This window comes from Talaromyces stipitatus, genomic scaffold (assembly GCF_000003125.1).
Source record: "Talaromyces stipitatus ATCC 10500 scf_1105507295487 genomic scaffold, whole genome shotgun sequence".
NCBI classification, from domain to species: Eukaryota; Fungi; Ascomycota; class Eurotiomycetes; order Eurotiales; family Trichocomaceae; genus Talaromyces; species Talaromyces stipitatus.
Genome location: NW_002990120.1, coordinates 22,503 through 49,617, shown reverse-complemented (window position 1 = coordinate 49,617; position 27,115 = coordinate 22,503). Strand labels below are relative to the sequence as shown.

General features: G+C 45.5%; 9 protein-coding genes across 9 annotated transcripts, besides 10 other annotated features; 6 read left to right on the top strand and 3 right to left on the bottom strand.

Moving 5' to 3' along the window:
* Positions 1–568: 568 nt before the first annotated feature.
* TSTA_052180 (uncharacterized protein) lies at positions 569–2,343 on the bottom strand (the record flags this gene model as incomplete). Its single annotated transcript, XM_002486760.1, has 2 exons — positions 569–2,252; positions 2,294–2,343. 2 exons carry the CDS (start codon positions 2,341–2,343, stop codon positions 569–571), a joined length of 1,734 nt encoding a protein of 577 aa, XP_002486805.1.
* Positions 701–1,891: a mobile genetic element.
* A 2,002-nt stretch (positions 2,344–4,345) lies between the features above and the next one.
* On the top strand, positions 4,346–8,111 carry TSTA_052170 (WD-repeat protein, putative; the record flags this gene model as incomplete). The annotated part of the gene is made up of 2 exons (XM_002486759.1): positions 4,346–6,059; positions 6,108–8,111. Exons 1-2 carry the CDS (start codon positions 4,506–4,508, stop codon positions 8,109–8,111), a joined length of 3,558 nt encoding a protein of 1,185 aa, XP_002486804.1. The 5' UTR covers positions 4,346–4,505.
* Positions 8,112–8,314: 203 nt separating this feature from the next.
* Positions 8,315–8,334: a microsatellite.
* Positions 8,335–8,597: 263 nt separating this feature from the next.
* Positions 8,598–8,651: a microsatellite.
* A 262-nt stretch (positions 8,652–8,913) lies between these two features.
* Positions 8,914–11,448: a mobile genetic element.
* A 1,071-nt stretch (positions 11,449–12,519) lies between these two features.
* Positions 12,520–13,164: a mobile genetic element.
* Positions 13,165–15,126: 1,962 nt separating this feature from the next.
* On the top strand, positions 15,127–16,439 carry TSTA_052160 (uncharacterized protein; the record flags this gene model as incomplete). The annotated part of the gene is made up of 3 exons (XM_002486758.1): positions 15,127–15,523; positions 15,577–15,839; positions 15,900–16,439. Exons 1-3 carry the CDS (start codon positions 15,220–15,222, stop codon positions 16,437–16,439), a joined length of 1,107 nt encoding a protein of 368 aa, XP_002486803.1. The 5' UTR covers positions 15,127–15,219.
* A 120-nt stretch (positions 16,440–16,559) lies between these two features.
* On the bottom strand, positions 16,560–17,524 carry TSTA_052150 (uncharacterized protein; the record flags this gene model as incomplete). The annotated part of the gene is made up of 2 exons (XM_002486757.1): positions 16,560–17,331; positions 17,478–17,524. 2 exons carry the CDS (start codon positions 17,522–17,524, stop codon positions 16,560–16,562), a joined length of 819 nt encoding a protein of 272 aa, XP_002486802.1.
* Positions 17,525–17,619: 95 nt separating this feature from the next.
* TSTA_052140 (uncharacterized protein) lies at positions 17,620–18,172 on the top strand (the record flags this gene model as incomplete). The annotated part of the gene is made up of 2 exons (XM_002486756.1): positions 17,620–18,096; positions 18,122–18,172. The coding sequence occupies 2 exons, from the start codon at positions 17,620–17,622 to the stop codon at positions 18,170–18,172; spliced, it is 528 nt and encodes a 175-aa protein (XP_002486801.1).
* Positions 18,173–19,124: 952 nt separating this feature from the next.
* Positions 19,125–20,075, top strand: TSTA_052130 (uncharacterized protein; the record flags this gene model as incomplete). Its single annotated transcript, XM_002486755.1, has 3 exons — positions 19,125–19,151; positions 19,173–19,661; positions 19,695–20,075. 3 exons carry the CDS (start codon positions 19,125–19,127, stop codon positions 20,073–20,075), a joined length of 897 nt encoding a protein of 298 aa, XP_002486800.1.
* Positions 19,242–22,709: a mobile genetic element.
* TSTA_052120 (uncharacterized protein) lies at positions 20,850–22,106 on the top strand (the record flags this gene model as incomplete). Its single annotated transcript, XM_002486754.1, has 2 exons — positions 20,850–21,062; positions 21,516–22,106. The coding sequence occupies 2 exons, from the start codon at positions 20,850–20,852 to the stop codon at positions 22,104–22,106; spliced, it is 804 nt and encodes a 267-aa protein (XP_002486799.1).
* A 243-nt stretch (positions 22,710–22,952) lies between the features above and the next one.
* Positions 22,953–23,029: a sequence feature (GA-rich).
* A 265-nt stretch (positions 23,030–23,294) lies between these two features.
* Positions 23,295–23,319: a microsatellite.
* A 162-nt stretch (positions 23,320–23,481) lies between these two features.
* On the top strand, positions 23,482–24,378 carry TSTA_052110 (uncharacterized protein; the record flags this gene model as incomplete). Its single annotated transcript, XM_002486753.1, has 2 exons — positions 23,482–23,519; positions 23,566–24,378. 2 exons carry the CDS (start codon positions 23,482–23,484, stop codon positions 24,227–24,229), a joined length of 702 nt encoding a protein of 233 aa, XP_002486798.1. The 3' UTR covers positions 24,230–24,378.
* Positions 24,379–24,508: 130 nt separating this feature from the next.
* Positions 24,509–24,547: a microsatellite.
* A 90-nt stretch (positions 24,548–24,637) lies between these two features.
* Positions 24,638–26,594, bottom strand: TSTA_052100 (uncharacterized protein; the record flags this gene model as incomplete). The annotated part of the gene is made up of 2 exons (XM_002486752.1): positions 24,638–25,975; positions 26,037–26,594. The coding sequence occupies 2 exons, from the start codon at positions 26,592–26,594 to the stop codon at positions 24,638–24,640; spliced, it is 1,896 nt and encodes a 631-aa protein (XP_002486797.1).
* Positions 24,850–24,895: a microsatellite.
* Positions 26,595–27,115: the final 521 nt, after the last annotated feature.

The window sequence follows — 27,115 nt, the reverse complement described above, 5'->3', positions numbered from 1 at the left end:
CTTTCCCAGACAACCTCTGCAAACTTGATCCACTATCACCACTTTATGTAGTCTGTTAGTGTCGGTTTATCTACGTCTAGGTCGCTAGCACTAGTCACGTAGAACAGCTATTCCGACAAGCTGACGAGCCTGATCAATATGGTATGGAATTCCAAGAGTAAGGGGGACGGGGGATAGCTAGCTACATATAAACGTGGCACGCACGTGCCGCGTTAGACTAACTGATATCCAGTGCTGAAACGCGCTAGGTTTGATATTCACGTTCCGACACTGGCAACTCTCTAAGAAATAGGGACAGTATGATGAGCGGTACATGATTGATAAGGTAAAGGGATTGGTGTATGTTGCGTTGGAGGTGTTGTAGATCTTTCCACCCATCCATCCACATTGATATTCAGCTTATTTGTATCAATAAGTGCCTGTAAAGCACGACATGGGTCGCTCTTTGTCATGGCGTCGGCTGGATTGCTTTCACCGTCAATCCACTTGATTTCTGCGATTTTCTGGCGTTCGTATGATTGACGGAGGCACATGAGGTCAATCATTAGACGCTTTTCTTGGGTAGTGCCTAATTTGACGAGGCATTCGTATAGGCTCTTCGAGTCAGTGCAGATAACAAGGGGAAGGGGCTTAGTGAGATGTAGAAGCTGCGTTGTTGTTGATTTGATTTAATTGACGCAGCCGAATCGAAGCCGTGAACCATGGCATAAAGTTCAGAAGCAAGTACGCTTCTTGTGACGCGCTTGCACTTGATTGAGGACCAATGTACAATATTTGCGTTATTTGCGGCATCTGAAAGAACAATGACAAAGCCAATTTGGGAGGAGAAATCCTTATTGTTTGCGAAGCACGAATCTACAAATATTACGAGGCGTAGCGAATCCAAATCCAGACGTACAAAGCGTAATCCGCGTTCAGCATTATCAAGTTGCCATTGGAGGCGTTTATTAAGTGACTTGATGTCGTCTTTTTCTGGATTTGTGATCTGGGCAGCGAACGATAGATCAAAGGAGGCCTCAGGCTGCGATACGGAAGCAATGTAGGCTCCAAGTGCGCGTTGAGCCACATATTGTTCCTGCGGCGATACGTCCTTTCGGACCTTGCCTCGGGAACTTGTTGTATCCGCATGTCGATCTTGTACAGACCGTATAAGCTTACAAGTGCGTTCCTGGGTAAGGGTGATACCCTGGGCATCCTCCGCAATGAGGCCACCGTTGAATTTTAACGGGTTCGAAGGTGTAAGCTTCTCTCGTAGTTTGCAAAGGATATTAGCTCGTTTGATCTCATTCTCTTCGCGGTTCGCGAAAGCGTTGTCGGCGAGGATGAGGGTATCATCGGTTTGCATGCCGACAATGCCAAATCCTTGTGACTGATCAATGCAGTGCAAGAGGCACGGATCGTAGGTGGATGTTGTCATATTAAGTTTGTCTGTGTGATGCACATGATATGTTCGAAACCAATGATTTCCTGCTTCAGGGATGCCATACAAAGGCTTGACAACCTTCAATATTGTGCCTGGAGGGAACAGGTGCACGAGTTCGGGAGGGGTTCGTATGTAGAAGTTGTTGCGAGCGAGGGGCGTAGTTGACTGTACATAGGCTTGCGTGACGTCGCGTAGGAAAAGATGAGTATTAGTAATGCAGGTTGTAAGGCACAAAAGCAGGCGTTGGCTGCAGCGCTGTATTGTAGGCGATTGAGTCAATATGATCTCTTTCCCTTTGTCGTTGTAGGCTTGTACGACTAGTCGCGACTTTTCAAAGGCCTTGTCGGTGCCCGGATTCTTTATCTCGTTGACGAACCACGAATTGAAAATTCGGGTGCCTTCTGGGATGTCGTCTACTTTGACCACTTCGAATACACCATTTTCCAATAGACCGTTGATCTCTTTCTCTTGTGATTGGTCGAATTGAGCGAATACCGATTGTATAAGGTCATCTCGATACCAGGCTAGTAATTGCCGATTTCGTTGGGGGCGCTGTGCAGGCCTTGCCTGGGGTGTAGGTGTGTCTGACTCGTCGTCTTGAGGTGTGGGTGGTGTTGAGTTTGTGCCTGAGGGTACCTCAGGCCCTTCATTTGTATGCTCCGAATCGGTGTTTTGGTCGTTCTCATCCGGTGCCTTGTAGTACGGCCTCACAACGGTTATACGGAATTGCTTTGGTCCATTTGGAAACTGAATTGTGCACGTCTCGCCATCAACGCTTAGTAATTTGTATGGGCCTTTCCACTCTCCTGCATAACCAGTGTTTCCTTCCCTCCATACGCGTACATCCGAGTTTATTGGCAGAAGATGTACAGCCGTAGACGCAGGGCCGTTACGCGTATTGAGGGCATCTCGGGGTACATCTCAGTTGCTCGGGGGTCCTGATTGCGTTGGATGCTGGGAAGGTTTTAGTTTAAAACAGAATCGTCGAGAGATTCGGATTGTTCATGACGTGAGAGGTATCTGATGCGCACTAAAATATATGGCCACTTACATGGATCACAGGCACTTAAGTTTCGCCATGTTAATTGGTGCCTCAATGTTCCCCCGTCATTTCCAGAGACTCTCCTGATGAAAGGGGACCATGTATCTCTTTCAGGACGCGGACACATTTCTGAGGAATATTACGTGCAAGGAGATCCCGAACTGGAAGTAGATTTAGTGTCCCAATTCGGGAACTTCACAGTTGAAGCTATATGGATCGATCAAGGGTTGCGAAGCATCAAAGTTTATAGTGGTCTTGATGGTATTTCGGGGATTTCTGCACAGGCATCGTCGGAAACTTATTGGGTTGGCGTTTGCAACACTAATCCCAAAACCATATTTTTGAACGCTCCCGAAAAAATATTGACTGAAGTCGATCTGGACTTCTAACCGTTCTCTTGCTATAGCGGTAAGCCTTATACTCTCGTCAAGCAAAGTTGTAGAGTTCACTTCAGCTCATGGCTGTGCAGCTAAAAACCAGTTACGACCGTCGGCTGGAATCTTCCCAGCCAAAAATTTATTCCATAGTCAGGAACCTTCGACCACCACCTGGGTATTATATAGCAGGATTATATTTCCGATTAGGAGGTATGTACATAGAGTCAATTGGTTTGATTTATACCGGTTGCTCTCAATGATTTCTTGTACGCGAAAAGTTTACCAGATTTAGATCTTCAACTATGAACATGAACAGTTGCGGTGAGAAGGTCATGATTGCTATGAAATTAATGAACAATATTTCGATTTCGACGGAGGGGCCTTTGGTGAATCTACAGAGACTCTGCAGTAGAGTCTTTCCAATGCACTAAATCAATTGAAAATTTTCCCTTTCCCCTGAACCACTACTTCGACTTAAACACCTGGTCACAATTGAGTTCCAACGGTCAACAATTCATTTTCCTTTTTGGTTCTCTTCAAATATTTGTCTGGCTGGCCATTTATGCCGACGATATACATAACTGCCACCAACTTCCGTGGATGGTCGCGATAGCTTTGTCCGGTAATGGAATGGCTGGCTAGATAGCTTCAAAAATAAGAATATCTAAAAGAAAGATTTTTGCGATTGGCGCGTGTCCACTCAGAAATGGAAGAGCGAGATACACGAAAGCTCGTAGGTAATGAGCATGAGTTACCCCTCGCAACACCGATCAGCACGATTCCTCAGCCGTTTGCTTCTTTTTGGAGGGTTGACAAGCTGCGATTGATTTTCGCCTCTCCTCTTGGGTAGCAATATACCTGTCTCATTCACATCACCTGCTACAGCTGGTTGCAAAAATAGTGCGCGCTTTTACTCTCTTCAATTGTTTTATGTGTTTCACCCTAACCTTGATCAGGCAAAGTGCCCGGATTAATGATATACCGTAAGTTTAACTTAACTGTAATTTACCGTAAAATAACATGATGCTTTTGAAACTCCCATACCGTAAAAAACTTTAGGAAATCTAGTGGGACTATGCTGATTCCCGACTTCAGGATACCTGATAGCGAATCGTGTACTAGGAAGGTCTCTTGGGTGGACGAATGAGATATATTGGCTTACTCGTCTAAACTATGTGCCGAAGATGTGCTTACATACGGAGTAGATACGCATACAAATAGCTGACAACCTTATACCAAATTCTTATCCCAACCTTTCAACAAGTGCACGTAAGTAGGCCATGTAAAAAGCAATGTTTGGGGGACTATTTGAACATGGACACAATTAATTATATGGGATTCTTGGATTAAGCCGTAGACGGCTGGTTGGCCAATATCAGACTGTAGCCCCCAAAATGGTCAGCCCGTAAATTTCACGCGCTGACAACTGGTCTTACCCCGCCTACTCCGCTCCTACAACTCCTCCCGATTCCCATTCCCAAACATTGTTGTGGTATCGTCGTCACACTATCATTACCGCGTTATCATCGTCGTACTATGATATGACCATGGCGTCTTCAATATCATTTCATGACCAAAATTATGGAATGCAGACGGGGATAAATAACGGCACGATCAATGCTTACTTTAATTCTTGTGCAGGTAGATAAGTTAATGAGGTCTTATGAAGTTGGGAATATTATTGACGAGTGCAGACCCCCTAGACAAGCTGCTAATTGCAGATGGCGCCGAGTTTGACTCGTACGCGGATCAGCATGAATATTTTTGTCTGCCAGGCACCAGGGTCGAGCTTCTATCCCAAATTTCAGAGTGGGCCGAGTCATCAAACGGGAAATGTATATTCTGGTTGAATGGAATGGCGGGAACGGGGAAGTCTACCATTGCTCGAACAGTTGCTGAATCCTTCAAAAACAAGGATCAGCTAGGCGCCACCTTCTTTTTCAAGCGGGGTGAAGCCAATCGCAGTAATGCAAGATATTTGATCCCTACTATCACAAAACAGCTGGTCACCAAACACCAGCGACTGATTCCCGCTGTCTCAAAAGTTATTGAGGATAATCCAAATATCTCATCTAAATCTCTCAGCGAACAATTCGACAAGCTTCTTTTACAGCCTCTGGTTAGGTTAAATATGAATCAACCAGCAACTATTGTGGTTGTTATTGACGCATTGGACGAGTGTGATCGGGAAGACGATATCCAAGTTATACTTCGACTGTTGCCTAGACTGCAGAATGTGCAATCTGTATGTCTTCGGATATTTTTGACTAGCAGGCCTGAACTTCCAATCCGGCTTAGTTTCAAGCAAAATAGTAACCATCAGGACTTAGTTCTCCATGGTCTTCCTCAGCCTGTGATTGAACATGATATTCACCTGTTCCTGGAGCACAAACTGTCAGAAATACGGGACGAACATTTACTTCCCCCGGAGTGGCCTGGAAATAAAAATATGGAAAAGCTGGTGAAGATGGCCGTCCCTTTGTTCATTTTCGCGGCCACTATCTGCCGTTTTGTAGGGGATAGGGACTGGCTTCCCGAGGAACGTCTTACAGCTGTTCTCCAAGATGAAGCAGCAACATCTACATCAGATATTGAAAGAACGTACCTGCCGGTATTGAATCAACTCATTGTTTCAAGGAATAAGCGTGATTGCGAGCAATTCATGGAAGAGTTTCAGAACATAGTTGGAGTTATTATTCTTCTCGCTACTCCTCTTTCCGTCATTGCTCTTGCACGACTGACAGGAATACCCCAGCGTACTATCAGCAATCGATTGAATAGATTCCATTCGGTCCTAAATATACCGGATGAGCCTCACCAACCAGTCCGCATTCTGCATTTGTCATTCCGAGACTTCCTCATTAGCACGACAAGCACCTTCCATGTGGATGAAAAAGAGACGCATCGGAAGATAGTCTTGCATTGCTTCCGTGTAATGGGCACTGGCCTGAAGCAAAATATCTGTAGTCTATCAAGCTATGGAATAGAGCGAGCTGATATTAAAAGCCAGACTGTTAATCAACATCTCTCAACAGATTTGCAATACTCCTGTCAGTACTGGGTATATCACCTTCAGCAGAGTAGAGGTTACGTCTCTGAGTTCCCGATCCTTCCCTTCTTAAAAACACATCTCCTTCATTGGTTCGAGGTACTAAGTCTTATGGGTATTCTATCCGAAGCTGTGGGAAATATAGATATGCTCCAGGCAGTGGTCGCGGTAAGTGTGTCTGCTCTTATGGATAATAATTAATAATAACACTATTAGAAGAATACAAATACTGAAATCTCTGAGTTTTTATATGACGCGAGGAGATTCATCCTTAAGAACATGTTTATGACTAGTATCGCTCCTCTGCAACTTTATCATTCAGGACTGGTATTTTCACCGAAACAAAGTGTTGTGCGAAAGATGTATAGCGATAATATTCCAAAATGGATATGTCCATTACCACAAGTGGAAGCCACGTGGAGCTCCAATCTACAGACACTCACGGGCCACTCAGAATCGGTTAACTCTGTGGCCTTCTCTTCTGATGGATTAACCCTAGCCTCAGGCTCAAGCGACCAGACCATCAAACTCTGGAATGTGAAGACTGGCCAAGAACTGCAGACACTCACAGGCCACTCAGGTTGGGTTAGGTCTGTGGCCTTCTCTTCTGATGGATCAACCCTAGCCTCAGGCTCGTATGACCAGACCATCAAACTCTGGGATGTGAAGACTGGCCAAGAGCTGCAGACACTCACAGGCCACTCAGATTTGATTAACTCTGTGGCCTTCTCTTCTGATGGATCAACCCTAGCCTCAGGCTCGTATGACAAGACCATCAAACTTTGGGATATGAAGACTGGCCAAGAACTGCAGACACTCACAGGCCACTCAGAATCGGTTAACTCTGTGGCCTTCTCTTTTGATGGATCAACCCTAGCCTCAGGCTCACACGACAGGACTATCAAACTCTGGAATGTGAAGACTGGCCAAGAGCTGCAAACACTCACAGGCCACTCAGATTTGATTAACTCTGTGGCCTTCTCTTTTGATGGATCAACCCTAGCCTCAGGCTCACACTACGGGACTATCAAACTCTGGGATGTGAAGACTGGCCAAGAACTGCAGACACTCACAGGCCACTCAGAATCGGTTAACTCTGTGACCTTCTCTTCTGATGGATCAACCCTAGCCTCAGGCTCACACGACAGGACTATCAAACTCTGGAATGTGAAGACTGGCCAAGAGCTGCAAACACTCACAGGCCACTCAGATTTGATTAACTCTGTGGCCTTCTCTTCTGATGGATTAACCCTAGCCTCAGGCTCAGATGACAGGACCATCAAACTCTGGGATGTAAAGACTGGCCAAGAGCCGCAGACACTCACAGGTCACTCAGGTTGGGTTAACTCTGTGGTCTTCTCTTCTGATGGATCGACCCTAGCCTCAGGCTCAGATGACCAGACCATCAAACTTTGGGATGTGAAGACTGGTCAAGAGCTGCAGACGCTCACGGGCCACTCAGAATCGGTTAACTCTGTGGCCTTCTCTTCTGATGGATTAACCCTAGCCTCAGGCTCAAGCGACCAGACTGTCAAACTCTGGAATGTGAAGACTGGCCAAGAACTGCAGACACTCACGGGCCACTTAAGTTGGGTTAGGTCTGTGGCCTTCTCTTCTGATGGATCGACCCTAGCCTCAGGCTCAGATGACCAGACCATCAAACTCTGGGATGTGAAGACTGGCCAAGAGCTGCAGACACTCACAGGCCACTCAGATTTGATTAACTCTGTGGCCTTCTCTTCTGATGGATCAACCCTAGCCTCAGGCTCAATTGACAAGACCATCATACTCTGGGATGTGAAGACCGGTCAAGAACTACAGACACTCACAGGCCACTTAGGTTGGGTTAGGTCTGTGGCCTTCTCTTCTGATGGATCAACTCTAGCCTCAGGCTCGAGTGACAAGACCATCAAACTCTGGAATGTGAAGACTGGTCAAGAGCTGCAGACACTCACGGGCCACTCAGATTCGGAAAGGTCTGTAGCTTTCTCTTCAGAGGATTATCTTATTCCAATTTTACATATGAACAGTAACCCAAACCTATCTCATCTTGACCATCAACTCTCTTTATCAAATAACTGGGTCTCTATGGCAGGTGAAAAGCTAATGTATCTTCCACCTGAGTATCGTCTATATATTTGCTTAGCTGTGAAGGGTGTGACCATTGCGCTTGGGTATAGTGACGGCCGAGTCATTGCTATGGGATTTCATATACAATAGATTGACTCGTCGCATTGAACTAACTACTTCCTCTTATTTCCTAATCTCTTTTCAAAATAAGGTCTGGGATACGGAACTGTCGGTTTATCTACGTCTAGGTCGCTAGCACTAGTCACGTAGAACAGCTATTCCGACGAGCTGACGAGCCTGATCAATATGGTATAGAATTCCTGATATTGATGACTGCCCCCCAAGAGTAAGGGGTGTGTGTGTGTGTGTGTGTATATTTAACGGCCGTGGTTCGTGACTTGCACGCTTCCCACCGATCCCTACTGGGATATAGGCCGCCGAGGGTTAAGCCTCGGGCTTCAGGTCCTATCAGATTTATATACAAATAAGAGACTCTTTGGCGCATTTCCATAGCTGCCATGGTCTTAAAGGGAGATCCACTTCCTAGTGGGTTTTGGGTATTTGCCAGCTGCAATGGTCCACCTACGCTCCATGACCCATCATTCTACCACCATCATACTTAAGCAGTGAGTTTGAAAAGAAAAAGGGAAGAAGGAAAGAAGGAAAGAAAGAAAGAAAGAATGAAGGAAAAGAGAGATATAAGAGGGAAGTAGGGCTGACTTAGCTAGGTGCTAAGGAGAGGTTGGCGAGGACAGATATCCTCAAAGAAATGGGTCTCTGCTAGCTATGAGGCTAGTTTTCATGTTCCTTTCACAGTATCTAAAAGAAAAGAGATAACTTTAGAAGGGGGTCCAGGTGGACGAGGAGCTCGTCTCTTAGCTATATGGTAGAAGAAGAAATATAGAGGTGCTTTTTATGCTCTACACTAACAGAGAAGATAAGCATCATCATGATTAAAGTGTTTATGGTAGTCTGCAAAGTCTCCATGACTAGTATGGGCCACAATAATATGGCCAAGGTCAAGTCGGTTAAGTTGAAGCTCCCCAGGGCACTTAGAAGAAGTAGTTATTTCTAGATCTTGATAACTCTATGGTGCCACCTTCTGCCATTGTAACTGAGCAGTGGATAGGGATTGAGTCTTGGCGTGTCTCTTTAGTGAGGCGTATGAGGATTTGTGAGGAGCAGGAGGGGTTAAGGCAGCTCCCTCTTTGGCAGCGAGATTAGCCGCTTCATTCTTAGGGATTTTAGCGTGTCCAGGGACCCATCAGATTTGGATTGATCCACTTTTGGTGTGTGGAAGCCTTTCGCGTAGTGGCCAGGCGGCTGCAAGGGTGCGGAAGGATTCAAAGACCTCTTGGGAGGATCCTGTAGAGGGGGATAGGAGGCACATGGCAACTTCCAGGTTATTAAGGCAGATCCATAGGTTGGTAGCAAATTGAGCTATTAGGTATGTTATTGCTGCTTAAGCACCAGCTAGGGCAGCTTCTGCTTCTGTATCAAAGACCTCTTTCCTATGTCCGTATAAGAGTGAGGAGCGGAGGAACTGATGGTATGCTTAAAATCCAATATAGCTACCCCCTGCACGTCCATCTATTAGCCTAGATCCATCTGAAAAGATTACAATATCTGAGCTAGGGATGGTGTGTTGAAAAGCTGTGAAATCAGCCGCTGCCTATTCCTTAGTGCGTCCCATGGGAGCTCCTATTTGGGCTAGGGCACTCTTGCATGACTCACGAGGGTACCAGGGAGCATGTTATAGAGGGTTTATTTATTCAGAGTTGGGGAGCGCCAGCACTCGGCAGGCAAATCAACTAGTTTGTTAGCCGTCTCTGGCTATCTGTTCTGCGCGTCTTCAGAGTGGGTGGTATGGATCAAGACGCCGTAGGCGGACAGATGTTTGGAGGGCTATTTGATCTAGTTCAATTTCCAGTAGAGAGAATCCAGACTCTCAGTATAGAACAGATATTGGGGTTGTGCGGAAAACTGGAAGGACTACTCTTACGCCTGCTAGTATTACTTTGGTTAGTTTCTCAAGATATTCTCCAACTTAATTTGAGATTTAGGAAGATCCAGGGCGAGTACGTCCTGGCCACCAGGTTTCTACGCTATAGTATACTTTATAGAGTACACAGGCTAATACAGCCTGCTATAGTAAATGAGGTTTGACTCTATGGATAGTATTCCCTAGAGAGCGAAGGGCATTAGCCACAGTGAGAGCTTTAGATGCTGTTTCACCAACATGCCATTTAAACGTTAGCTTTTTGTCAAAGAGGATTCCTAGCCAGTGTAGATATAGCCATTTAGTATTTTCTGAGATTATAATAGATCCAGCTTTTACTAAAGGTGTGTAGATTGGGTCCTGGTCTACTTTATATCGGGAGAAGTGAAGAAGCTCATATTTATCTGGTGCAAATATAATGCCCTCTACAGCGCCCCAGTTTAGAGCTTCTTGTAGTGAGTCTGATAATGCTTTATAGTTAGTAGTAAGAGATGTTGAGATTGCCAGGTTAGCTGCGTTGTCTGCGTAACTAAATCTGTTCCTTGGGTTTTCTAGACAGAATAGAGGCGCTATGTAGAGCATGAAAAGAATACTAGATACTGGGGATCCTTGTGGAAGACCGCAGGCAATGTCTGTTGAGGGGCCAATCTCTCCATCGAGTCGGATCTGGACTGATCGCCCAGTAGCAAAGGAGGTAATCCAGAGAACAAGATTAGTGGGCCAGCCCTGCTCACGTAATCTGTGGATGAGTCTGCCAGGAAGCACGGCATCAAAAGCGCCCTTAACATCTAGGGTAAGGAGTGAGGCAGTCATGCCTTGATTTAGTGCTTGTTCAACATCATATATTAGGCATGTGGTTAGATTATTTACAGATCTTAGTGGGAGAGCCCCAAACTGTTGCCTTGCTAATACTTTGTAGTGTATAGAGATCTATGCTATATTCTGTGCCACCAAGCGCTCTAGTCCTTTACTAAGTACTGATAGGAGAGCGATTAGTCTGTATGAACTAGGTGAAGATCAATCAGTCTTTTTTGGTTTCTAGATAATTGCTAAGATTGCATGTCAAAAGTATTTTGGGTGATAACCAATCTTTAGGCACCCTTGGTATAACATTAGTATCTTGTCCTTAATCAGAGGCCATGCCACTTTAAGTATGCAGGTTGGGATTTTGTCTGAGCCAGGGGCTATGTTTCCTGCCTGAAGTACTGACTCCTCCACCTATGCCATTGTTATATCTGGGAAATAGAGACTAGTGGTAGGGACTGCTGGGGAGTCCAGCAGTATATCTCCTACCTCAGCCGAGTTTTGGAGAAGATTATGGACTAGTACGTCTCGTTTCTCATGTATAGTAACTGCTGGGAAGCTATTAGATCTCAGTAAATCCTTCAGTGAAGGGCTTCGGAAGGTGCCTGTGGACTTATGCTATTTACTTATATTAAAGACATCCTTCATTTGTGTTACCGTAGAGAGCTTATCTCGCCAAAATTGTCAGGGTATGAATTACACACACACACACACTGTATGTTGACCCGGTCATAGTAGCGGCTTCAAATGAAATTCGCGACCAACTGCAGGTTATCATCCGGAAACATTTGCATCAACGCGTCAGTATGATGGTCATGGCCTACCAGCCATAGTGATAGGGAGTCTAGAGGGATCATGTTGCCATATAAATGGCAGGATTGTGAAAGGTGATATTTTTATTGCTCATTAAACAAACCGCCACTACAGTTGTTTGCAAAAGCAGCGCACGCTTCAACTCACTTCAATTGTCTAATAATGCTCAGTTTAACCTTGTTCAGGCAAAGCGCTGAATTAATGATACCCCAGCTTCACTCCACTGTAATTCACTGTAAAATAACATGACGCTACTTGAAACTCAACGCCCACCGGAACCTTCCTGCCGAAGGTTATCTGGAGAGCGTGGGAAGCTGTAAATAACATCTTGGACAGCCTTTGTATTCTTATATCGTCATACTATGTTTACAATAAAGTTATTAAACTAGAGGAATTTTCCCGTCATCTGAATACTTGCTGAGTTACCGATTTACGACACCTGTAATTATTTACATTTCCAATAGGGGAGACTTGATAACTAGACCAAAAAGCTGCGCGCATACTAGATGATCTAGTATGGTAAGATATAATATGGAACAGAAATCAGGAGGAGTGAAGCGGGATTCCTAACATAACATTACGGTGAGTAATCCAAATCAATTCAAATAATACGGGACCCAAGACACGCAAGATGTTTCTGTGAGGTTAGTTCAGAGTAGTCATGATTAACTGGAACGGGCAAATGAGATAATCCGAGATCAGGTCCAAAACTCCTCACGTCGGAGCAACTACGTCGTCACTTGTTATGACTATCAATATTAGCCACTTCTCAATATTCTAGTTCGAGATTCCAATCCATGTACAGAAGTCTGCTCTGTTTTTGGCCATTCTATGTAGTCGGCATGCACAGTATCCCGCAAAGGAAATCATCACTTATAGCAAGAGACAAACCCGTAATAGCGAATGACGGTTAGTAATACTCTTCAATTTTCACGCCTGCACGTTTAGGTCTACTGAGTACAGCGGCGGATATATCAGTTTGACTTTTGCATCAGTGCTTATTTGATGGATGCGATCAGTATGATGAAAAGATGCATTGTCCATGACCAGGGCAGACTTCGGCTCTGGTCATTTTCCACAGTGCTGGAGAGGATGTTCAATGAAAGTTTTAAACACGGAAGCATTAGTGGAACCCTAAAATACACCAGAAAGAATAATGCCGTCTTGCGCGTATGCCGGTCAATTTTGATATCGCTAGCCATGGTGGAATCGAGATAATTGAACTGGTGCCACGCCAAGAGAGGACCAACCTGTCCGCCTAAATGCTATACGTTTATTGTACCTAGATTTATCAATGTAGAGTAAGTGATATGAATAGAATTCTGAAAGGTCATGGAGATAGGAATCTCGTAAATCCGTATTCTGTTCTCTTGCTTTCCTCTGGATTGTCTTTTTGAACCACCTAATGGAGGCAAGAGCCCTGCTGATAGTGGATGCCATTGTAAGTATATAGAATTTATCCCATAGAAGCACCACCATCTCATCTAGGTACAAGCTTAGGTTTTCAAGCAGATGATCACAAAATGCTTCTAACATCACTCGCGTGATGCTTCGTCGGCTACCAGTACGATTCGGTGACACTGCCAAACAGCAATAGATTTGAGCGGATATTTTTGATTGACCGTTTACTGCAGCCAGCAGCTTCAGCTATCTAGGATGCAGTAGATGGCTCACCGCTGATCATCATATCTTGAATTACTTCGATTGCGACAGGGCTAGTCTTGGTGCCATGGTGAGTAGAAATTTACTGACGTTTGGAGGATTGTTGATGGTCTGCTACACAAGAAGGATGAGGGACCGTTTAACATCCGCCTAGGTAGCATGATACGTGTAATTTACAATGAGTTTCGGTCGCATCAGTGTTTCGTATTTTACAAGCGAACATTGTAGAACAGAGAAACTTGAGGAGCTTAACGGTATACGAACTAGTTTGTTTCAAATATGGGCTGGAATGAAAATCTAGTGTGTTCATGAGTGGAACTGATTTTTCAAGGCACTGTAATTGACTCCTTTATTCGCTGTTACTCTGCTCTGGGGCAATCTTTGCTTGATAGATAGAAAGTGCTGAATTGTACAGTACATGTACAGTACAGTAACATATTTCGATTAACCAACTCTATTTTGGTCAGAGTGATGACGAGGAAACGCAGACTGTTGTCGTCTCGGTGATAATGACTATTTTCGTGGAGTTAAGTGATTGACGAGTAACCGAGAGAGCAGAGGTGGCCCAACCAGAGAGACTGGGGGTTGTTCTAGTAATGCCTTTACTTACGGAGTTCAAGATCGAGGTTGCGAAGGTGGTGCTAGCGGTTATAACTGTTCCTGTTGGTTGCTTCATGCAATCGAGATGTGTCAGATAAGCTGGCTTTCCAATGAAGCCATCAAATGAAGCGATCAATCCGAAACTGTTATGTGTAAGAGAATGGTCTCAGGTTTACCCCATGGCCCATGGGATAGCTTACAAATCAGCTCAGGAGAAGGTCTATATAGACGCGGCTTTGGAACATGATGTACTTAGAAGAAGTGAACACACAGAACTGAAAGAATCACCTATTGAGATTGACTCAAGTGCTTCGTACGTACGTATATGCACCTTAGTGCACCCACAATTCCTAAACTAGTGGCGCTTTGCTCATTACCGTAACAACATTATCTTGTTCTTTAAATGTACTTGACTAGGCAGAAAATATTAGACGCCTACTACTACCTAAGTGACAGTCACACAGTGGCTTGCAGCTGATTATCTACTAAATATTTCATCCTATTAATCGTACCTATTACGGGCCAGTTTTCTCCACGCTATGTGGCATTCTTAGTTTTAATACTTTGACTTTGAGTACGGATGTATTTATGAACCAAGCAAGAATATTCGAAGTCTGCATTAAAAACAGGCTAGTAAGGACATGCATATTACTGATATGCATGCATCTGTACTCCATTTCCAACACCGGACTGGGGCCTATCAGACCTGGCTAGATCCGTATGGCGGATGCGATTCACGGTAGCCGCGAACCAACGAATGCATAGGCAGGACATCTTCCTTGGATAAACGATAAATGAGCGTATAGATTACATGAAATTTAGTATTATTTACTCGAACGATCCTACTTAGGACACAATTGCCAATGATAGGCAGCCAGCAACAGCATCACCTACAAGATTGAAGCCGACACGAGGGTGTTATCAAAGTAATCTTCCAATCATTTCTCAGTAATAGGCGACGGGCTTTAAATCTATTATCCACAGTGCTCTGCAGGAAAAAGTCAACTTGAATGTTACTCTACATACTGAGCTGTGAATGATCATTCTCATTTAACCGGTCTGGTGGCGTCCTAGGTAATTGATAATCAATACAGCTAAGGAACAAGAAACTCTTGCATTTGCAACCTGGACGAAATATGAGATATATGTTCCAACATTGAGAAACAGAGCCATTGGTCTAGTTACTAATGGAGGTGATTTATATAATCTGGAGTCTTTTACCGCTTGTAAATTTTGTTCAATTTCCGTGTCTATCTTCTTTTGTGGACTTTAGCCTACCGATTTCAGTGTTGTATATTACTGGTCACTCTACAGTAAATTCTACCACCACTGTAGTGCTTTGACTTGTGATCTCCTTCACGGAACACTCGATAGTAGACAATGTGGTCTTTTCTCTACGCCACCGTGATTGTTGGCCTTGTAGCCTCAATCGCTGCTCAAAATATAAAGCCTGTAGTCGAACTGTTCCAAGTGGACTTTACCACCAACAACCAAGGCGGATGCAATTATGTTGCCCAAGCAAACATGCAACAGATTCTTCAAGACGCTTACGACCTTGGTACTATCGGTAGTCAACTCGTCTCAGACTACAAGAACAACGTTGTTGAAGCGCGGCGTCTCCTTGATTCCTTCTTTCAGGTGCAGAATCCGCCGATGAATGAAAACGAGTTGGAGGACATATCAGGTGAGTGACCTCGTCATGAAAGTTGAACTGTACTTATACGTTCGCATTTCCAGGTGCATATAAACAGGTTTCGGATTGGATCTTGAATGGCGGCCCCTACGACAATGAAAGTAGAGATAATACACCATTCCTCTTCTGCTTTCATAACTGGCTTCAGAAAAAGACTATGAATGATCCAGCACAGGATGAAAATGGAGAAACATATCCAAACGTGGAGTCAGGGGGGGCTCCATTTCTAATACGAGATAGTGAAGTTTATCGGAATATGCAACAAAAAGAAACGGAAGAGGCGGAGTTGGATACTCCTGCTCCTCCAGTATGTTGGATATATTCACCTTCGATTCATGGTTCTATCCTACTGATAAAGATTTGTTAGTATTGGAGCTATAAGCATCACGCATATATTTTCGATCGGTCATACGGCGGACCAAATACAGGAATGTGCAGCCGCCGCAAGTACGCAGGAGGCACACAGCATGTGTTGAATCCAAGCAGTATCACGCTTTGCCCATTTTTTTTTGGCACGACCAACGCCCGAAGTGGAGGAATAAAATACGTGGCCCGCAGATCTGTGGCTCCAAATCCTATACCCAGGGCCAGTGTAAAGACTGGCCTGAAGAATGCCCAAACTCTTTCGGATGTCACGCCTACGGCGACAACACTATTACATGAGCTATTTCATCTTGTATCGGGAAATGAGCTAACCACACCTCCTCCACCGGGAGAGGTTTATGGGCTTTTGAAGGGCGAGGGAGGAAATCCCAATAAAATCGTGGGACTCGATTTTGATAACGCTTCGGAGAACCCAGAGTCTTTTGCTCTGGCTGCCGTAGCATACGACTACACACTCAACTGGCCACCTGACAATGCTGGTAATAGGATCGAGTTTGAAGCTGGCTATACTACACAGGGGTAACGGAAACACGCTCTCTTTTGATGTCTATTACACGCAGGGACATTTGAACTTGGTACTAAAATCGAATTTTGGAACAATATATAACATACAATGCCTGCGTTCATTCTCCCTTTCCAGCTATTAGGATACTATATCTTTAATATAGTATCCGTAATGTTTCAAAACCATTGTCCAAGCGCCCTTGATGTAACTATCGTCGTTTCGTTTTCCATCAGGGTCGATCCTTCGTAGTAGATCCTCAAACCATTTAATTAAAGCATTATTCCCACTTTCCTGAGCGAGAGCCGCAGCATCTAGTCCATCCTTGTTTTTTGCACAGACAAATATCACGGCTTTGTAAACAAAGATCAAATCCTCCTGAAAATCCCACTCCCATTCCTCAGGTGGGGGGTTTTCCTCATCGTGCTCCTCGTCATGAACAAAGCCACAATGAAGGAGTCTATAAACGGCTTTTGCGCCCTGGAGGCTACCGTGGCGAGCTGCGGCGTGAAGAGCAGTATCCCCCGCAAGATTCTGATGCGTCATCAAAACCCAGAATGATCCTAATGGCTTCTTATCATTACCGCATCTTCTACCCCAGCATCCAAGTAAACCACTCAAAAACTGAGTGTTTCCAACCGACGCCGCGCGATGAACGACAGAGTCTCCCGTAACCGGGTCAATAGCCGCAAAAAGATCAAAAGGCCCGTAAGTAGTTGAAATCGGTTTAAACTCTGTGGCCGCAGAGTGTAGAACCTCCTGAACATCATTCTCTGACATGGAACTTCCGAGACTTTCATCACGGAGAGGCAGTTCCGGTTTAGGCACCAGACGTGGCGGTGGGGGGCGAGGCGGAACGGATCGTTTCGTGAATTTGAATCGGCGGCCCATTGTAAGGAAAGGAGCAGACTCACTGATATTGACAAGACAATAGTTGGGAAGAATAATATACTGTCTCGCATCCATACCTAGGTAACCACTTTTCCGTCACGTGCCGCTCGATCCTCCCGCAAGATCATGCGTCATGCCCATTGGGCAAAATTCAACAGTCCCCCTTACTCTTCAAGATTTTCGAGTTGATAGGCGACTTCCTTATAATTATTCATATCAAACAGTCGGAGGCTCAAAATCCTCAACCCTCTCTACCACCTAGCTCCCAGGAGTGCAGCCTTTGACGCGTCTCAACGCGCCCGGCAACACCATGGCGCGTAAAGGCCCTGGTACAGACGGCCCTCTACAGACAGCCCTTCTAGAATCCACGTCTGCAGCCACAACAAGAGCTTCTGAAGGACAGAAGATCTTCAGCCCCATAGCTGCATTCCTTGATAAACACCGCAGCCAAACCACCGGCCTTGCTCCTCACCTACTGAGAGCCCTCACCACCCTAAGCGATGACCTCGCCTCGGTAGCTCAACAACATTTCAACGCCTATATTAGCGGTATCTCGACGACCTTCATTCTACCTGCCCTGTCTCCTTCCCCTTCCTCTTCCCCCATCCTAAATCCCTTACCCTCTTCACCCCCTCCCTCACGTCCCCCCTCAGGTCTTAACCAGTCAACTTATGCGACTATTACCCAATATGCCCCGGTCAAATCAACCCCCACTACTCACTCTAAATCCCCTGTTAAAAAGCCTATGCCTCTGGTGAAACAACCCCTTCCTGACAACCGGCTCTTCGTACGCCTCCCAGCTGACCATGCAGCTAGAAAAATGGAAGCCTACGCCATCTACTCTAGCCTACGGTCTCAACTAAACTCAAACAGTGCAGTGCTAAAAGAAGTTTAAGCCACAAAGACTGGCTTCGCACTATGCCCCTCATCTCCAGAAGCCCTCCTAGCCCTTGAGGCCCAAAAAGAGACTATCTCTGCATTCTTTGTTAACTGCCAGATAGAACGCAGCTCCCGATGGGTCTCATACCGAGTCACCAATGTGCCAAGGAAAATTGGCCAAATCTTGGATGGCTGATACTCTCTAATCCCTATCAATCCTACACTACTATCCTTAGAAATCAGCGAAACTACTGGGCTCAAGCCTATATCTATCAGCGAGACCGCTACAAGTGCCGCCAACCCTAATACTCTTTCCTCAAGCTGGTTTGTCAACTTCCCAGAAGGCACGAAATTACCACTGCCTATCCAACTACGTCTTTTTGGCACTATCACCAATGCCCGTCACCTCTCTAAGAGAACAACAGTTATCTAATGCACACGATGCTGGAAATGGCATAACACATGATCCTGTGCCCGCCCCTCTCAATGCCGGCTCTGCGGCTCCTTAGAGCATACTGAAGAGGGCCATATCAACCGCTGCACAGCCCTAGAGCCTCATCAGTGCCCTCCCAGATGCATACACTGCCATGGACCACATCCAGCTGATTTCCCAGAATGCCTCCTGCGCCCTAAAGGCAACACTAAATATACTAAAGCTCAATAAGTAGAGATCCGCAAATCCTGCGCCATAAACCTCGCAAAAGCTCGAACTGAAGGAGGATGTAGCTCTCAGCTTTCCATTAGCACACAAGAAACATCTATGGCATTAGATGAGATGCCAACTCAGCCTCCAACCCACAAGATTATCTCTCCTTTCCGTTCAGTAACCCCCCCACCTCGCACCCTAACTGAAGATCCTTCAATTACAGCTCGCGCAGTCCGCTTTACAACACCTTAATCACAAAACTGGTTCGCCTCTCTTCTTGAACAGGAACTATGATCTATCACTATCCAACTCAGAAGGTGCCTCTCAAAATCCTATAGCTAAATGTAGGACACGCGCCAGATGCACATGAAATAGCTCTCACATTAGCATACATAAGTGATATTGATATTATCCTAATCCAAGAACCATATACTTTCAAAGATCTTAGTCGACAGATCACTAAAAAACACCTATCATATGAATGCTTCTCCCCAACTGACAGTTGGGCGATAAGTGGCCGACCACGAGTCCTCACCTATGTTCGAAAGAAGAAAGGCATTCGGACCTTCCAGCTCCGCCCCTTCACAACTGACACTAAAGAGGCCTCGGATCTCCTGTTCCTTCAGATTTTCTCATCCACAGGAAAGTCTGCTCTGATAGTCAACATCTATAACACCCCAGCAGGCTCCATTAGAGCAGGTGAAGCCGCGAAAGCTCTCACAACCCTGCCAGAGGCGTATCTCCCTCAAGCAACAATACTTGCAGGCAATCTCAACCTACTACACAATAGATGGCAGCTCTCACTATATTGCAGCCCCACACCTTTCGTAGAGCCATTTATTAACTGGCTAGATCTCTAGGGTCTAGTACTCATTTCTGACATAGACTGTCCTACACATGAAAGGGGTAACGTGTTAGACCTCAGTTTCGCCTCAAGCCCTCTGGCACTCGCAGGAGCCAAAGCTAGCATAGCGAGCCACTTAGATGCAACCTCAGATCATCAACCACTAATTACCACTGTTCTATGGGATCAGAGATACAAGGAAACAGCTCAGAAACTGAGATTTAACACACTAGATCACACTTCCTTCCTTTCGCTCCTCGCCTCTAATCTTGCTGGCACCGAGAGCTCAGCCGCGACAGAAGAAGATCTTGATGCTTTCGCCGAAAAACTGACATCTGCAATTCAAGGAGCATATAGAGGCTCTGCTAAGAGGACCATGACACAAGGCATAGGATAACCATGGTGGAACGAAGACTGCAAGAAAGCTTTACACAATTACTGCTTAGACCTCTGCTCAAAGACAGACTTCCGCAGGATAACTAGATGGTCTCAACGACAATTTTGGCGAGAGAAGCTCTCTATGGTAACACAAATGAAGGATGTTTTTAACATGAGCAAATGGTATAAGTCTATAGGCATCTTCCAAAGCCCTCCACTAAAAGATCCGCTAAGGCCCAATAGCCTCCCAGCAGTTACTGTACACGAGAAACGAGACGTACTAGTCCGCAATCTTCTCCAGAACTCGGCAGAGGCAGGAGACATACCTCTGGACTCCCCAACAGTGCCTTCCACTAGTCTCTACTTCCCAGATATATCAATGCTACAAGTGGAGGAGTCAGTACTTCAGGCAGGAAACACAGCCCCTGGCGCAGATGAAATCCCAACCTGCATACTCAAAGTAGCCTGGCCTCTAATCAAAGATAAGGTACTAATGCTATATCAAGGGTGCCTAAAGATTGGTCATCATCCTAAATACTTTCGACACGCAATCTTAGCAATCATCCAGAAATCAAAAAAGACTGATTGGTCTTCACCTAGATCATACAGACCAATCGCTCTCCTATCAGTACTTGGCAAAGGACTGGAGCGCTTGGTGGCACGGAATATAGCATGGATCTCTATACACCATAAAGTATTAGCAAGGCAACAATTTGGGGCTCTCCCACTAAGATCTGTAACTAACCTGACCACATGCCTAACACATGATATTGAACAAGCGCTAAATCAAGGCATGACTGCCTCACTCCTTACCCTAGATGTCAAAGGCGCCTTTGATTCCGTACTTCCCGGCAGACTGATCCGCAGACTACGCGAGCAGGGCTGGCCTACCAATCTCGTTCTCTGGATTGCCTCCTTCGCTACTGGAAGATCAGTTCAGATCCAACTCGATGGAGAGATCGGCCCCTCAACAGACATTACCTGCGGTCTTCCACAAGGATCCCCAGTATCTGGCATTCTTTTCATGCTCTACATAGCGCCTCTATTCCGTCTAGGAAACCCAAGGAACAGATTTGGTTACGCGGACAACGCAGCCAACCTGGCGATCTCAACTTCTCTTACTACTAATTGCGAAGCCTTATCAGACTCACTTCAAGAAGCTCTTAATTAGAGCGCTGCAGAGGGCATTACATTTGCACCAGATAAATACAAGCTTCTTCACTTCTCCCGACATAAAGCAGACCAGGACCCAACCCGCACACCTTCAGTGAAAGCTAGATCTATTACAATATCAGAAAACACTAAACGGCTATATCTACAATAGCTAGGAATCCTCTTTAACAAAAAGCTAACATTCAAATGGCACGTTAGAGAAACAGCATCTAAAGCCCTCACTATGGCCAACGCTCTTCACTCTCTAGGGAATACTGTTTGAGGAGTCAAACCTGATTTACTACAGCAGGCTGTATCAGCCTGTGTACTCCATAAAGCATACTATGGCGCAGAAACCTGGTGGCCAGGACGTACTCGCCCTGGACCTTCCCAGATTTCAAACCGAGTTGGAGAACATCTTGAGAAACTAACTAAAGTAATACTAACAGGCGCAAGAGCAGTCCTTCCAGTCTTCCGCACAACCCCAAAGCCAGTCCTTTATCGAGAGTCTGGATTCTCTCCACCAGAAATCGAACTAGATCGAATAGCTCTCCTTGCAACTGTCCGCCTATGGCATCTCGACCCTTATCACCCACTTCAAAGACGCGCAGAACAGATCGCTAGTAATGGCCGACAAATCAGCCGATTTGCCCGCCATACACTGGCCCTCCCAAACTCTGAACAGATAAACCCTCTCCAATATGCTCCCTGGTATCCTCGCGAGCCTCGTGGGAATGCTCAAGCTCGAATAGGAGCTTCCATGGGACGCACCAAGGAACAGGCAGCAGCTAATTTCATGGCTTTTCAACGTACCATCCCTAGCTTAGATATTGTAATCTTTTCAGATGGATCTAGGCTAGTAGACGGACGTGCAGGGGGTGGCTATATTAGACTTTAAGCACACCATTAGTTCCTCCGCTCCTCACTCTCATACGGACACGGGAAAGAGGTCTTCGATGCAGAAGCAGAAGCAGCTCTAGCTGGCGCTCAAGCAGCAATAGTGTACCCAACAGCTCAATTTGCTACCAACCTATGGATCTGCCTTGACAACCTGGAAGTTACCATACGCCTTTTATCTCTCTCTACAGGATCTTCCCAAGAAATCTTTGAATCCTTCCGCACCCTTGCAGCCGCCTGGCCACTTCGCAAAAGGCTTCCTCACACCAAAAGCAGATCTATCTAAATCCGATGGGTCTCTGGACACGCTAAAATCCCTGAGAACAAAGCGGCTGATCTCGCTGCCAAAGAGGGAGCTGCCTCAATCCCTCCTGATCCTCACAAATCCTCATACGCCTCGCTAAAGAGATACGCCAAGACTCAATCCCTATCCGCTGCTCAGTCACAATGGGAGAAGGTGGCACCATAGAGCTATCAAGATCTAGAAATAACCACTTCCCCTAAGCACCCTAGGGAGCTTCAACTCAACCAACTTGACCTTGGCCATGTTATTACGGCCTGTACTGGTCATGGAGACTTTGCAGACTACCATGAACGCTTCAATCATGATGATGCTTATCTTCTCTGCCGATGCGGAGCACGAAAAGCACCTCTGCACTTCTTCTTCTGTCATATAGCTAAGAGACGAGCCCCTCGGCCTCTTGGGCCCCCTTCTGAGGTTATCTCTTTTCTCTTAGGCACTGCTAAAGGAGCACAAAAGCTAGCCTCATGGCTAGCAGAGACCCACTTCTATGAGGATATCTGCCCTCGCCAACCTCTCCTTAGCACCTAGCTAAGACAGCCCTACTCTTCCTTTATATTTCTCTTCTCCTTCTTTCTTCCTCTTCTCCTTCTTTCTTTCTCTTCTCTTCTTTCTTTCCCTCTCTGCAAAACTTACTGTTCAGGTATAATAGTGGTGGAGTAATAGGTCATGGAGTGTAGGCGGACCATTGCAGCTGGCAAATACCTAAAACCCACTCAAAGTGGACCTCCCTGTAAGACCACGGCAGCTATGGAAATGCGCCAAAGAGTCTCTTATTTGTACATAAATCTGATAGGACCCGAAACCCGAGGCTTACCCCTCGGCGGCCTATGTCCCAGTAGGGATCGGTGGGAAGCGTGCGAGTCACGAACCACGGCCGCTAAATATACACACACACACACACACACACACATTGGGCAAAATTAGGCGGTGAGATCCATCATATCACATATTTAAAGCTCGCCCTGCCCGCAACCGTTCCTCCATCTTTTCATCTTCCCTCTTCCAGGAACCTTAGCATCTCAATACGAACGCGGGCGGCTGGTACAGGATATTTATTAGTGCAACAGCAAAAATGGACGTTATATCCGAGCCCAGCAAATCAAATCTTGAGTGAGTGTTTTCGAAATCTAATTAATTATATTCATCGCTAATACAGAATAAGCATTATCGTGGTGGGTGGCACTGATGACACTGGCGAGTGGTTCGACAAGGACAAGGACAGTTTTGCGAATGATTTTCCAACTGCTCGTTTAATACTTTGCCGCTGGAGTAGGGGGCAATCTGATGAGAACGATGATGTTGGTCGAGATCTTCTCGATTTAAGACTCGGGATATTTCATCAATTCAATCCAATCATCTTCTTTGTATACAGCTCAGGGTACCCTGCATTTGAGAAGGCCATTGGGTATTTTGAGAAACGTGGACTACCGCTTCTATCGAACATATTTGGAGTGGCTTTCATACCTGAAACGGATGAGGATATTCCTCTATGTGCTTTCCCACTGCTCCAGAACAAGTTCAAGATCTTTTCTGGCACCAGACGACAGCATGATTCAGCTACAATCAGACAACCAACTATTATGACAGGGATCATCTGCGACAACCTGACGCTCAATGAAAACACAGGGTCAAAGTACCGTCAGATTCGCTCTAGTTTTCTGCAGTGGGCGAGAGAAGTGGATTCACCTCGGCAGGCCGCAAGCGAGCGGCCATACCCTACATTTGGGAAGATCCAGTTTAACGGGGCTATTTCCGGAACCAATGTCTATAACAACATTCGCATACCGCCAGGATCGAACATAAATTTGACATTTAAGTAGGTATCTCATCTTCAACCTCCACGGATACGGTTATACAAGTATCAGGTCATATTCTATTTGCGATATTATTCAATAGCTCTCTGAGTTGCAGTAGGCCTCTAGAGGCATTATGGGCCAGCCGATCTTCTCAATTTTAAAATGTATCCTCCAAATACTAGCAATCCTATGGTAATCCGACTGATCTTATCCATATTAAAGTTCTCTCCATAGTTTTGTTCGTAGGGAGAGCCAGTCTGACCCGAAGTAGTTGTAGTTGAGCTCCGGCTCACCAGGAACCGGTTTTTCTTTTTCTTCTTCTTCTTCTTCTTCTTCTTCTTCCGACAAGATTACTCATAGTCCCGGGCTTTGTTGGGTGCCACGCATCCTGTGCACGACATCTATCTGGTCATATGATATTTGCAATATTATTCAATAGCTCTCTGGGTCCGAGTACGCTTCTAGAGGCATCACCGGCCAGCCGATCTTCTCGATTTCAAGATTTGTCCTCCAAATACTGGTGAATCTGTCATAAGCCGTCTGACTTGGTCCGTATCGAAGTTCCCTCCATAGTTTTATTCGTAAGAAGACCCAGTCTGACCCGAAGTAATTGTAGTTGAGCTCCTGCTCACCAGGAAAGACCGCTTCTTCTTCCTCTTCCTCTTCTTCTTCTTCTTCTCCTGCATCTTCAGACTCATCTGAAGAGATCTCTTCGTCACTAGACAAAGTAAGCATATCACTTTCTGTTGTCTCACTTGAATGATATTCCTCTGTATCCTCTAAAACACTAAGAGGAATCTCCTCATAACTGCTCAAGCTGACAACGTCCCTTTCTGATATCTCCTCCAAATCACCTTTTTTCATGTCAAGACCGTATATGTCGGCGTGACAAGGCATCTCCCGGAGCTTTGGAAATATCCTGCGCCACTCTGCTACAAGGGTAGAGAATATGTGCGGTTCCATTAAACGTTGTGGATTCTCAAAAAGTACCTCTTTGAACTGCACAAGTTCTAGCTGCCGAAGCGGATCAACCGTACGCATCTGCGCAATGGAGAGACACAACCAAGTCTCACGCAGTCTAAGCACGGTGAGTCTTGGACAGTGGACCGCGAGATCTTGAATGTGTGCACCATTTATCTGAAACTTCAAATTAAGTTCAAGGAATTCCAGGTGCGGTAAGGCGCGCAAAAGGTCAGAAAATTTGGTGTTCATTGGATCTAATCGGCCCCCAAGACGCCTGTGCAGAACGCGGAGCATTTGTAAGAGCGGGCATCCATGCGCGATATCGAGAAGCGCTTCTATGTCATTGCATTCCCGGAAATAGACGTCGATAACCCGTAGTTCCTGGCATTTTCCAATTTTTGATATAACGTCACTGTTGATGATTCGTGGACCAGATACAAACTCTTGAATACTGAGGATTTGAAGCTCCTTGAAATCTGGAATTTGTTCCAGCCAGTGTTCATCTCCCATCCCAAGATACAACGCCTTCAGATTCGGCCATAGCTTGCTCTGTTTCCGTCTGGCCATCCTGATGGCTGCTGAGCATGACGAACCGGGAATGATCAGCACTAAAGCCTTGAGATTCTGTTGGCGTTGAAGACTGATTAAAAGCTCAGCTATCTCAATTGGAGTCATCTGATCTCTGCTTCTCTCCTCGAAATGGAAAAAATGCAAATTGCAGCTTCGGATCAAATGGAAGAGCAGCTTGTTATCTCGACTGCTCTCAGATCTATATATTGTGAGCGCTTTGAGCTTTGAGAACTTATCCTGCAATAGTCAGTCAAGATATCTTCAATGGCAGCTCCTTTTTCAGACGGACAGAACTTACAGCAGGAGTAATCGGTTCCGCAGACTTATTAGAACTAGCCATCAAAAGCTCACAGTAGAAATTATCAACAGCCAAATATTCAATAGTAGGAGAGAGAAGAAGGTCAGAAATAAGTGACCAATCCTCGTCGATCTCAAAGGGAATTGTGAGACTAACAAGGCCGCTACCTTGCGGTCGAAGGAGACGTTCAGCATCAAGGCGACGACGCAACGGCAAAAACTCCTCTGAACAAGCAAGCCTATTGGTGTTTGGTCGTGCAGCATCATCAATCGTGGGCGTCTTCGGAGCTAGCAGGAGATGCTTCACAAAGCCCATATTTTGGCTGAAGCGCTCTCGTGATGCTATCAAGAGATTGCCCAACCGTCCAATGTGGGGTGTACGGTACTGCATGTCATTCAAAGAGCCTTTATAGAGCTTTTTCAAGGCTATCACATTCCACAGGCTGTTCACACAGGCACAACTCACCAGGTCGCCCATACAAATGTTGTCGACGACATTTTCCACAATCTCTGGGAGAAGGAGGGGATTTGGTGTATTTTGAATGAGAGTAGCGGCCATTATGATGATAAACAAAACGTGGTCAACAATCTTCCACGTTCATCTAATTCAAGAACATGTTGATACTCAAGTGGTAGAATAAATCTCTGTGAATGCTATATAAGAGTAACAAAGAACTCTGCGTTTCAGAAGTGGGACAACAAAACATCATCTAAGCAAGCGCTTTCTTTAACCTAACCCAGGTTGGCCCGTAAGTTGGTAACGTCTATGCGATTAGTTAAATTATCAATGAGACGACCAATCAGAATACTGTAACTCGGTACAGAAATTTGAACAAGAGCCGCCGGGTGTCAGTCCGAGCATAGGATCGACTCAGCATCGGCTAGTATAATACTGCTCAGCGCTTAGCATTGATGGGTTCACCACCATATTTACTTCATGCGTTGACAGCGATCTAGCATCAGATCCCATTATCGTTTCATGCTAAAAAATATCTCAGTGTCCTCAAATATTAAAAGATCCTCATATACTGGATATAGACATTTGCTAACGTAGATACATACGGAGCCCAAAGGCAAATA